This window comes from Pezoporus occidentalis, unplaced genomic scaffold (assembly GCF_034315485.1).
Source record: "Pezoporus occidentalis ecotype Australia unplaced genomic scaffold, CSIRO_AGI_Poc_V1 ctg11, whole genome shotgun sequence".
Classification (NCBI taxonomy): Eukaryota; Metazoa; Chordata; class Aves; order Psittaciformes; family Psittacidae; genus Pezoporus; species Pezoporus occidentalis.
In genome coordinates, this window is record NW_026912886.1 from 2,287,514 (window position 1) to 2,300,565 (window position 13,052).

The 13,052-nt window shown below is 37.2% G+C and overlaps 1 protein-coding gene across 5 annotated transcripts in view; it reads left to right on the forward strand.

Moving 5' to 3' along the window:
- APBA2 (amyloid beta precursor protein binding family A member 2) overlaps positions 1-13,052 on the forward strand; it is an 88,806-nt gene that overhangs the window by 60,870 nt on the left and 14,884 nt on the right. For 4 of the 5 annotated variants that reach the window (XM_062626804.1, XM_062626777.1, XM_062626768.1 and 1 more), the window contains 5 exons: positions 785-865; positions 2,020-2,056; positions 6,457-6,602; positions 8,323-8,358; positions 9,978-10,064. In XM_062626804.1, the coding sequence (XP_062482788.1) occupies positions 785-865; positions 2,020-2,056; positions 6,457-6,602; positions 8,323-8,358; positions 9,978-10,064 (387 nt within the window). The remainder of the gene's footprint in view (positions 1-784; positions 866-2,019; positions 2,057-6,456; positions 6,603-8,322; positions 8,359-9,977; positions 10,065-13,052) is intronic. The other variant, XM_062626786.1, reaches the window with a different exon arrangement.

The following is a 13,052-nucleotide window of genomic DNA, read 5'->3' on the forward strand; positions in this document are numbered from 1 at the left end:
ATAGCACAAGAAGTAAGGGCCTCAGGCTGTGCCAGGGGAGGTTTAGACTGGATACTAGAAAACATTTCTTCACCAAAAGGGCGCTCAAGCATTGGAACGCACTGGCCAGGGCAGTGGTGGAGTCACCATCCCTGGAAGTACTCAAAAACCATGTAGACAAGGCCCTTAATGATCTACTTTAGTGCTGGACTTTGCAGTCCTAGGGTAAAGGTTGGACTTGATGATCTAAAAGGTCTTTTCCAACCTAAATGATTCTATGATCTCCCATGAACACAGGATCCTACACTCACTGCTGGCATTCTGTTTAGCTCAGAGATAGCCATTAGCACTATTCTGATTTTGTCCAGTACTGAGAATTAATACAATTAAAAGTTCTGGCTTTGGTTTCTGAACAATTTGAACATGTCAGCATTTGGCTTAATTTCATGTGAATAATTTGCATTGAAATAAAATTAGTTTAAATCAGTAGCATTAACTGCTGCTTAGTGATAACTGAAATGTCTTATTATTTACATCAAAGTAAATCTTTTTTCATAATTAAACAGCTCAACATTTTAATACGAAGCTTCATGACAAATAATTTGTAAAATAATGAGAACGTGATAAATACAGCTTCATACGGTAATGTTTTACAAATTTTCATTAAAATCTTATGAATGTAATTTAATCTGGTGAAAAATTTCTCACTATCTTTGCACCATTGACTTCCACTGAAATCTCTACTTTGTTTTGAAGCTTTTTAGAGGACAAAAGGATTTGAAATCCTTTCTCTTTTTTCTTACAGATGTGCAACGGTTTAGAGCAGCCAAGGAAGCAACAGCGTTCAGACCTCAATGGACCAGCTGACAATAATAACACACCTGAGGTAGGTACCTTGGGCTGTTCTGCTGCCTGTCTTCCTGCTGACAGCAGGCACTGCATTGTCAGCTTTCTCCCTCACACACAGACACATGCATACTAAGGCTCTGTTTCTATTCCTGAACTGACAATAAATACCATGCCTGTATATTCCAGAAAGTCTTTGAACTATACCCATGGATTTGATGTTGCCACATAAATTTTATATGAATGTTCATAGCATATGCTCAAGCCTAAAATTTTCTGATGATATACAGAATAGGGAGAACACTTCAGAAATTATCTTTGTGGATTATTGGAGAGCAAAAGTAGCATCAAAAAGAAATTGGCTTCTGCTGTGAAAAAAACACAGTGACATGCAGACCTGCTCTTGTCACTGAAGACTGGAGCAAAGATGACATCTAAGAATGCAGAATGAGGTTATGCTTGAGGCTAGACACAATGAGATTAAATTCAGACTTAAAAGCACAAGTCTGTTATCTAAAAAACATGTAACATATTTAGCGTATACCCTGTTACAGTAACGAAGAGGCACGTTTCTAAAGCCTTTTTCCATAATGGAGAAATCAGCCTCTTTCCTGGAAATAGGAATGCCTGAGGAGGCTGGCAAAAGATGAGCAAATGTAAGGATGACATCTGTTTATTGAGAACAGAGACAGTAACATGAAACAAGCCCTTTTGTGGCATCTACTGATCTTTAAGTGGAATGCAGTGTACCGTGCAATCAGGTTCTTTTCATTCACTTACCCAGAATCTTGCTTTGTAAAATACTGTTAAATATTCTTAATTGGAAATTGGGGATATCATTAATAGGCAACGTGATCTAGTGGACAAACCATTGGACTGGAAATTGGCGGTTTGTATTGCTCATTTCACAGCTGACTTCCTACGTAATTTTCATGGTCTTTTTCCCACCCTCACTTATTTTTTTGTGTGCTGTGATCTGCTTAAAATGCTTTGAGATTCCAGGTAAATGGCACTATGTAACTATGTAATTACTGTGATGCAATGTGTTTCACTTTCTTAAATAGTGGCTATGCAGAAGCTACACACAGAAATTTTATTTTTTTTTAAACAAAGGTCAGCTCTTCAAATGTAAGATGAAGCCACTTCAGTTTGTGAAAATTTTGTTACAGCTATACCATTTTTATTTCTCAACAGACAAAGAAAGTGTCTTCATTTCCAAGTTTTGTTGATGGTAAGTTTTATATCATCCATAGTTCAAGTAGGATAAAATGGAAGCAAATGTTTTAATATATTTCAAAGATCACAGTTCTAAAAACCAGTCAAACCCAATAGAATACAGCTGAAAAGTTAAAGTATTGAAGTCTTTAACATCTTCATTCTCCCTCTGGCAATGAGAGCCTGGTGGTGGTGAAAAGGAAGAGCAAGTAGAGCTTTCAAATAGTTAAGGTGAAGATGGAGACAAGTACACATCTGGAAGGGGGATTAAAAAGGTGGTAACAGTGGGCCCCAGCAGGGTGGAGATTTATGGACGTATTAAGAGCACCTTGTTCCTTATGATTTTGTGCAGAGGAAGGAGTCATTTCACTGTTCAGAGCAGCTTCTGTATCACTTTGATGTGATGCCTGTTACGGCACTCTGGGACTCTCGGTGGCACAAATGAAAGATTCTGCTGATCTGATGAAAAATAGGGTAATCTAATCATCTGCTTACGAAAGCCATGCTTCCATGGTTTTCTTCAGTCTCCTTTGCATTGCTGTGAGGAATTTTCTGTTTGTTTGGAGAAAAATAAGTTGTTATTAACACAAAAAAGTGGACAGAGATAAAATGGGATTATACTGAAAACATTATCATTCCCTGACTCAGAGACAGCTGAAGAACTTTGTATGGGCAAAAATCTTCCTGCAAAAGAAAAGTCTAACACTGTAACATGAAAAAAGTAGGAAACTTCCAAGGATATGACCCCTTATATCTGCCATGAACACACTCTTCCTCACAATGGAAACCGTAAATGAAAGTTAAAAACTTAATTTCTAGCACCATTCTTAACTCACGGAAAACGTACTGCAATTTAGACTAACATTGCAATGTCCAACACATTTTTTTCTATTCCCTGATCTCATCAGCTTGACTAGCAGCTTCTCAACTAGTCAACTTCTTAGCTTGACTAGCAGCTTCTATTTTTAGTAATTTCCTTGAAGAGCTAGAGCAAATGGGAAGTTCAGAGGTTGCTCATTCTACACAGATTGGCATCTGAAGGAAATCACATGTGACACATTGCATGGTACTGTATAACAGGCCTTAAATAGAGGTAAATTCCCAAAAGGTGGTGGAGACAAGAAAGCAAGTGATACTTCGTAATACTCATCTACTGATTCTAGGCAACTATAAAGGGAGGCCAACATGAGTAGAGCTCTAAAACGGACTAGAAAATTCACCCTCACAGGGCTTGTAGATACAGCTGCACACTTTAATTTTATTGGGATAAAAAGGTTATGTCTTTTTCTTTCTTTACCAGTCATCTCACTGCTCTGTTCGGAAGGGGTCAGTATACTCTTTTAGATAACATAAAACTTTTTCTTTATTGGTTCTATTGTTTTGTTTTCTCTGATTTTTTTGTATTAGTTGCACAGTATATGTGGATAAGTGAACTATTAAGCTTTTCCTATTGCAGGTATTATATGGCACTGTCTAATGCAAATAAATACATAGCTCACTAGGAGCTTATGATAGCTAACATGACTGCTCTCTGCATTCAAAGCAAAAGTAAGAGTTCTAGTATTCATTTGTATGTAGAGTCCCAAAAGGAACTATTGCACACTATTGTCCCTATTGCACACTATTGTCCCTATTGCATATAAGAAAAGATTCTGTCCCTGTTCTCCCCCGAGGTTTGACAGTGATAGCACGACCATATTCTGGATATAGTCATATTCAGCTGTTCAGGCACTTAATTTTCAGCATGACTCCTTATCTACAGTACCTATATCTATATCTCTATTGATACATAATACTTTTTATATGCCATGTGAATGTAAGAACTACTTAAGTAACAGGCCCAAAAAATACTGGAAATGTGTCCTTTTGCCATGAGAATTGTTTCAGTAGTAGTAGCATTACATACTTGTAGTGGTAATCAGTTCCATGTTCAGGGGTTCTGACTTTTTTGCTTTCTGTATTTGTCCTATCACCATAAATCTGATTCCCTTGTACAGTAACAACCATGATGAAGTAAAGAAATGGGCCAAAATATGGAACTTGTAGATAGCCGTTCTGCAAGGTGAGATACGCCCTGTGTCCATTTACTCCTTGTGCAAAATCTGCTGCAGTGCCGCACACCCTAAGGTCTCATCACTTCATGGAGTATGATGGTTCTCAGCAGAAAGTTGAAATGGCTTCTGTGCTCTGAGCGCAGTCTCTAAATATTGTCTGAATCCTTGGTTTATGCATGACTTTAGATAAATATAAAAATATGTTCTTAACAGATTATTAAATTCAGTTTTTCTGAATTATTCAATTAATATACTTTTTCTTATTTGATGAATGCAAAAACCAAGTTAATTTAAAAATGTTTAGACCTAGTCTAGTCTAGAAATATGTTTATACTTGTTGCATTATAGATCAGCAGAAACTCAAGCAATCTCTATAGCATTGATAAGACTGCAGAAATTTGCAGTTATATTTTTTCAGAAATAGGTATCTAATGTTTAAGCACCAATATTCAACATGAAAATCCAGTCTTTGTTCACATTAGACTAATCTTCAAGTTTCAAATCTATTTCTTTCTTCTTCCCTTCCTCATTACTAAGCCTTATACATGCTTACAGTCAAGGGCATCCTTAAGTGCTCTGATGAGCTGGGACCTCAGCCAAGTCTGCATTTTTATATTATTTAAAGCCATCAGAGGTAGGGGAAGAAAACACTCAGGTAACCCAATTTGACCCTGGCAATTTTCAATACCATTCCATCCTTCCAACAGATGTCTTATTTTACTGACAATTGCTTACATTGCCTTCATGATGGGAAAATGTTTGTTAGAAATGCCTTTTTTTGTTTTTCCTGTATAGCTGTTGCTATAAGCATTTCATACATGCAGTTTTTTCATACATGATGCTGCAGATTTTGTTGCTAGCATAATGATTCTGCAAAAAATCACTTTCTAATGCTATGAAGAGATGAAACTATACCAAATCAAAACCCCCAAATCTTTAAAGAATCTAAATAAATAAAATTAGGATTATAAAATTGCTTAAAACATAGGTTACTTCCATATTCAAGAAGTTTTCCAGACAAATTAGTTAAAAACATCACTGCTGTCACCAAACAGCCAAGACATGAGAAGAATTTGCTGCTTCCTTTCTAACACTCATTAATTTCACAGACTCCTAAGACCATTTCATAGATCTGAACATGTCTTTGAAAGTGCCTTTGACATAGCCTATCAATGACTTAGAAATCAAAAAAAAAGAAGTCTTGCTCAGAGGTGTATAAGGCATCAATATAACCAGAAGTGGGTCAAATTTGACAGTTCTGAAAATACTTGAATAGAAAACAAGCTTTCCTGAGTTCAGCCAGAGCCTTTTGGATGGAAAAGTAGTATGTTAAGGGACTGGTGTGTTTTAAAGAACTAGCAGAACTTTTGTTGTTACTAGATCCTGCAGACTCTTGGAATTTTGGTCTTTGCTTGATGTAGTAATGCCTCTACTGGAATTTGTACCAGCAATTGCAGTTTTGCCTGTCTCACCAAAGTCACTATGTAGTTAATACTAAGTTTGTGCAAAGGCATTTTGCCGAACAAAGGCTGAAACTATCAAGTTGTTTTTAAGTTCCAATGTTTCCCTCTCCTTTTTAACACGACATTTTTCATACTCTTTCCATGTCCTCCTTTTCTGTAAGTGCATTCTGTGACTCTCCTGCTTTCAGAGGAAAAGGCTCTATGATCTGTTGTGCCATTGCTTAGACTGTGAACATTTTATTGAACTTCTGAACTGAAGCCGTTTCTCCAGCTCTCACTTTATACAATCTGCATCAGCCTAGGACCTATATTTTTCTATCAGTCTCTCAATTCACGCCTTACACATGCCTAATCAGCCACAAGATGCCTACTGTTCTTGTTTCCTGAACTACCTTAACTGTGAAGTTTCATGGCAGACATTTGCAGAAGCAAAGTACACCTTTGTGCCCATTGGTCATCAGCATTTTTACCAGAGACAATATTTGGAGACTGTGTACTTCCACAAATATCTCAAAAAATGTGGAAACACAAATGTGTTTGGCTCACGCTAAGTCATACCTAGAAAAAGTAAAAGTTACTGTAAAAGCATTTCTGAAACTTGCAAATTATTTCAATGTGTTTATTGGTGCAGCAGAGGAAAAAAATTCCGGTGGTTTCCCTCTAGAATTCCACAGTCAAACCATTGTGCAAGGTTTTAAATACTGTGTGTTCAGATAGCAAGCTTTGTTTTCTTTAAATAATTATAGGGAAAAATATTGTTTATTTTACACTTGATTTCTTCACCTGTTTCATATTAGAAAAGATATTAAAAAGGTTGTTCAAGCCTCAGTGTCCTTTATTCAATTTCTTATCTCTCTACTGTCTTTTGCAAGGCAGTAACTGTAAGTGTCTCCTGTCAGTTCCAGGACCTTGTGAACCTGAAGACCTCATTGATGGAATCATCTTTGCAGCCAATTACCTGGGCTCTACACAGTTGCTCTCTGAGCGCAACCCTTCCAAAAATATAAGAATGATGCAGGCTCAAGAGGCAGTGAGCCGTGTTAAGGTAGGGTATTTCTGTGGTTTGTGGAGTACTATCCGGTCTTTTGGCAGTTGATCTCTGACCAGTACGGGATCTGCAGCTTCAAGTCTATTCTGGAATGCATTTACATGGGTATGGATACATTACTGTAAATACCATTAGTTTCCAGTGCTCAGTGCTTATTATGAAAATACATACAGCATTTCTGAGGAACAAAATATAAATTATTCCATAGACCATTCAAAATTGTTTGGAAGCTGTATGAAGAATTCAAGACAAATTGCAAATTACAGTTAGGAAATACTCCAATGGCAAAGCACAGGATATTTGTTTGACTGTGGTTTTACTACAGATTGTGAAGATTACTCTCAGTATACTGAATTACTACTTTTTTAGGACAAGAAGATTCATTAATACTGTGTTTGGATTTGGATTTGGTGTTATTTATAGTGAATAATTTCTGTGTAAATAATGTAGCATAGACTGTATCATACAGCTGTTTAAAAAAAAATGCCTTTTCTGGTTAATAACCCAACTAAGAGCTTTTTCTTTCACAATTTTTGGGGGATTCCTCATAGAATCATAAACACAGAATAGTTTGGGCTGGAAAGGACCTTCGGATAATCTAGTTCCAATCCCCCTGCCATGGATGCCTTGCACTAGACCGTGTTGCCCAAGGCTCTGTCCAATCTGACCTTGATCACTGCCAGGGATGGAGCATTTACCACTTCTTTGGGTAACCTGTTCCAGTCCCTCACCACCCTTTCAGTAAAGAACTTCTTCTTTATATCCAACTTGAACTTCTCCAGGTTTAGTTTGAACCCATTACCCCTTGTCCTGTCACTACAGTCCCTAATGAAGAGTCCCTCCCCAGCATCCTTATAGGCCCCCTTCAGATACTGGAAGCTGCTATGAGGTCTTCTCTTCCTCAGACAGAACTTTCTTAGCCTGTCTTCATACGGGAGGTGCTCCAGCCCCTTATCATCCTCATGGACCTCCTCTAGACTTGCTCCAACAGCTCCATGTTCTTATGTTGAGGACTGAATACACACATGGTTAGAAAGAGGTAGATTTAAATGCCAATAGAAAAATTACATGCTTTGTCAGTACATGTTTTTGAAGGAAACCAGATTGGGAAAATCATTTACTTAGCAAGAGACTGATGTTTGATTTGGCATTTAGAAACAAACAGAAGGCAAGAAAGGTCCAGTTCATTCAACTTTACACACCTTAGAATTTCTATTTAGCCTAATGCGATATCTAGAGCACTAATTGTTGATTGCAATTAACTCCCTAAAAACTGTTTCATGTATTAATTAATAGCAATCCTGTTCCGTCAGAGATACTTGGCTATTTTGTTTTGTTCATCAATTACATGTAGACATGTGATTGATATAAATAGAGCACCTTAAGTTTAAAATAGTGCATGTACTGTCATTTTAGACTGCTGTACATTTAGCAGGATAAATGTTACAGGCAGCTGTTAACAGATAACACTCTTTGGTACCAAATCTTTTGTAATCAATTGACAATGTGCGTAATGTCAATAAACTCAGTTATGCTTGACAACTGCATAAGGTATAAACAAAGCTTTCTCTCTTGCACATTCTTCTTCCACTACCCCCAAATTTTTAACAGTCAGGATTCATAGTCAAAAAGTCTCCCCGACTTCCCACACTGTCTTTTCTCTTTCTCTGTGTGTACATCTGTTTGCATTCTTTTTTTTTCTTATGCTACTCCTCAGAGGATGCAAAAGGCGGCTAAAATCAAGAAAAAAGCGGTGTGTAAACTGTTTTTCTTGAATGCTAATATTTGCTTACATTTTTGTTGTACATGTTCTCCTGTGCGTTCTCATTTGAGTGCTGTGTCACTATGGGTCTTCATAAAGGACCCTCATTTTGGTTTCTTCTTCATTAAGTAGTAGAACAGTGGATGGAATAAAATGAACTCATTTTCTTCATTATTCATTTGCTGGAGTGTCTTTCTGCTGCTCTTCTTCTGTTGAACACCTGTGATTTGTTTAGTCCAAATAGATAGCCAGTGTTATCTGGGAGATTTTTCTTAATGTATTGCTTATTTTTATTTTACTAACCAAAGCAGTAAGATGCATTTCTTGTGCCTGTGACTTACTGTATATTTATTAAATTATTATTGATATTTAAAAACAAATAAATTTACCAGGTAGTAGCTGAAAGAATTCACACAGAAGACATTTTACTTCTCTAAAAACTCTACTTCAGTTAACTAAATACAGGTGACAAAATTATCACTAAAATGAATCTTGCTCTTTGTGATGGTCTTGGATGAAATCAATCCAAGTAATCTCTGCCGAAGTATGTGCTTGTTTTGTACTTTGCTGGATAAAACTTAATTCAGATTAAATTAATCTAAATTTAATTCAGATTAAATTAATCTGAATTAATTACAGGCACAGCTAAGCCTTTATAACTACAGAAAAGAGCAGCAAATACATCATTCTTCCTTGCACAGTTTCACCAAAGAACCAGCCTCTGACCTGGAGACTGGTGCCTGCCTTTAGCACAGGTGATACAGTCTGTGGTCATTTCATTCTGAGAGTGTTAGCACAGCTGCTGCCAAGTACCAGTTGCAGTAGCACACTGGGGACAAATAGCCTAGAGGAATAAACTGGTTCCTGCTGGAACTCAAGAATATTAGGTAAGCGCTTGGATGATGCTTCAGTGTGAGGTAGCAGCTGCTTTGCCACTTTCTTCTGTTTTCTCACATAAGCAGAGCCAGGACTCACACTTAGGAAAGGGTGTGGCATTACACTGTAACCCTGCTTACTCTGTGACCATGTTTTCTTGTGGGATATGGAACTGTTTCCCTAGTAAGCAGTGCTCAGAAGCTGAGGTCTAAAAGTCAGCTGATGGCTTTCTGTGATTTGAGAGAAATACTAGTTCAGTGCTTAGCTCTTTCCTTTCTAGGAATAACCCCTAACATCTATAAAGCCCTAAACCCCACCACAGTACTGAGCACCAGCCTGCACTGCTTTTGGTGAGCTCATGGAAGATGGCCAGGGCTAAGCAGCTGATTGGGACTAAGTCACTTTCTCAGTTCTACTATCTAAATTCCAGCAGTTCAAGTAGTGAAGTGCATCAGTAAGACAGTGGGGAAGAAACAGCCATGCTCTTCCTCCTGTTCTGGCTATAAGTAGAAATATTAGTACTTAAGCTGTCAGTCCCACAGGCTCCACAAAATTAGTATGCTTCATTATTTACATGCATTCTTTGCATGTATTAGGAACACCTTTGAATAGCCGTCTGTAGCAGTCTGACAGTGTGCTCGTCCCACATCATGTTATGCTTGAAGTGACCAGTGAATTCGTCATTCTAAAGGGGAAATCAAAATTTCCCTTGTAACAAAGCATCTGTTTTTCAGACTTCAGAGGGAGATTCTCAGGCCTTGACTGAAGTGGATCTGTTCATCTCCACACAGAGAATCAAAGTTTTAAATGCAGACACACAGGTAAGTTAAGATTAACTCTTCAAGAATAATGTTGGGTTACACTGTGCTCTTATACTATTAATGTGAAAATTTACTAAATTTGGATAAATTCACTGTTGCAAGAATACAGCCATGTTAGATCTGCTATTGTTGTAACACTTGCCATTTGCCAAGATAGTAATACTGACACTAGTTTTGCTCATTTAATGTACTGGAAAACGTCTGCATGTTGCTGAAATCTATAATTCAATTTAGGAAAAGATTCAAAAGTCTTTTAGGAGTGCACGTGTGCTGCAGTTTCAATACTCAAATTTACAATCTAACAGGGAAGTAATTTGCTGCCTTGAATAAGCTATTTTTAACATTTAACCTCCATTTTTTCCATAAATCGCATCTGAGCTAGCATCCTCTTTGCCTAAGGTAAGTTATTAATTATTCATATTACAGAATAGTCTGGAGACCACAGTAACAATCAGCCTCATCATCTAGGAATACATATATATATATATATATTCAAGAAGAGGCACTCTTCATATGATGTTTTTTAAAGGAATTTACAATTAAATACATATAATTTATACATGGATCTCATTAGTATAATAATCTCACAAGATCTCTTAGACATTTATTATCTTGTAGTATTTGGGAAAATGGAGTGACCTTATGCTTTTCTTTCAATGATACTCTTCTAGAACTGCTGAAGGTAATATTTAGTCTTTTTTATTTAGTAGCAGGACATACCAAGTATTATAGGTAAGTTAAACTGTCAGAAAGCTACCGAAACAAACAGACCCTTTGTAGGCAGTTTGTGAGCGGAGATGAGCAAGAGTCAGTACAGATTTGTCAAAAGTAAATCATGTCAAATCAAGTGTTTTCTTCTGATGGGGAATGTTCATGGCACAGACGTGGCAGACGTCACCTGATGACTTACATAAGGCTTTTATCGCATAATATTTTCTAGATTATATGATATAGATACAAGAGCTACAAGCAGGCTAAAAAATTCCCAAGAGTATACTTATTTCTGATATATTGCCATATAGATGGCAATATAAAGAGATAAAGAGCAGACGAGGACTCGCAAGCATGTTTTTTTGATGTAGTACTGTTCAATACTTTAACATTCAACTTGGAAGATGGAAAGAGAAAATGGTTATTGAAGTAATATCTTGGTGTATAAGACCAGAGTTCAAAAATGTCATGACTAACTGAAGAAATGAGCTGTAAGTATAGGAGATACTTCAATAAAGATAAGTGTAGCACTCTACATCTAGGATTTTTTTTCTCAATTAGCATATAGTTTGTTTTTCTAACAATGCAAAGCATGAGGGAGCTGCTTCTTCCTGAAATTTGGGAGAGCATTACTGTCTTTCAATGTGAGGGCAACAATAGCATCTTCAGGAAATGGATGATTTTTCTTTTAACATAAGCAGATGTCCTTAACATGCCACCAGAACTCCCAAGAGATGGAGCCAGAGGAGTAGAATATTCCATTTAAAATGGCAGCAGTGTTTACAGTCTGCTATCCATAAATCATCCATGATAACCAATACCACTATTTTTATGGCTCAGCCTTTTTTTGGTCTCTTGGTAGATGTGATCACCCAAAGAGTACATTATCAAAGCTTATGACTACTTTTTGCATTAGTAGAAAATAAAATACTAATAATTATCAGCGTAACAATGACTACAATTATTGATAAATGAACAGCTTATAGTTGGAATGTATGGCAGTAAATAAGTTCTCTTTGTTGAGTAAGGACTAGTTTTAGTGGAAGTCACTTTTTACCTTCTTTAGATAGTTCAGCATTTCAGTTAGACACCAACCCTTTTAAACATAAATAAGGAAAGTCCTTTGAGGCAGACCATAAACACTTTGTCAAACTGTTATCTTATTCTCCTGATTCCCCTAAGATTTCTTGTGCTATAAAATAACAGTGCACCATGAGGAATGGTGTCTAGTATGAGCTGTTCCATTAGATGACAATAGCAATATTGGAAATTATTATAATAACAAGCTCTCTGGTGTTTGCCCTGTTTTTGGGGTGTTTTTTTGCTGCTTGCTTTATTTTTACAGTGTGTTTCCGAGAGCTGTAAGACTTATTCCCATGTCTTTTAGCATTGCTGCTGGCATCCTTTTGCATGTTTGGCTTGCTAATATTTTTCAGTACTAGTGAAGTTTCCTGACTGGTGTAATTACCATAGGTCTATTTCAGCTGCTGTGGCAGCTGACAGAGACAATCTGTTCTTTCATGGCTTTATCAGTTACATAAAACGTATTTCTGCAGAGTGCCATCCATGTTTGAATCCATCTGTAGTGTTGTATAGCTCACAGAAGATAGCAGCTGATTTAAAATGTACAATTCAGTATTATTAAATAGCATGCAGCTGGGCTCGAAAAGCTGAGTAGCACCAGTAAGGTGTGTTGCTACAACTGAACATGGCCAGCTCTGGTGATTCTGTTGCCCTCAGCAACAGTAGGAAATGGCACCCCTGCCACTTTTAAATTCTTTATGCATTTAGTTACTGAAACTAGCAGAGAAAAAGACAGATACAGAGGTCACAAAAGTGCACGTGCAGAGCCTCTGGTTCTGTAAGATCGGCTGACTCTTTAGGTTGTGTAATTCACATTCCCACAGGGCTACATCACTTGAAAGCTTGGAAAAGTGCTTAGGTTTTCCTCCGACAGGTGTTCTTTGGGCTTCAGGAGGGACAACAAAAAGGGTTCTTAGAAATGAAGGTCGATACTGAGAAAGGGAAATTTTGACAGGAGAAGACTGTTTCGACAGGACAGAGGTTTTGAGAAAGGCTAAAAGAGGTGGAATTTCTAAGGACAAATATAAAGATAACAAGGATAGAATAGATGGGACTAGAGAAGGGATGTGGTGAAGAATAGAGAAGCAAAGATGGAGGGATTCATGGGAAAGTAACAAAGGAGCAGAGAGAGTGAAAATGAGATAATGGCAATGGAAAATAGAGTAGAACGGAATATGGAGCAAGAAAGGAAAA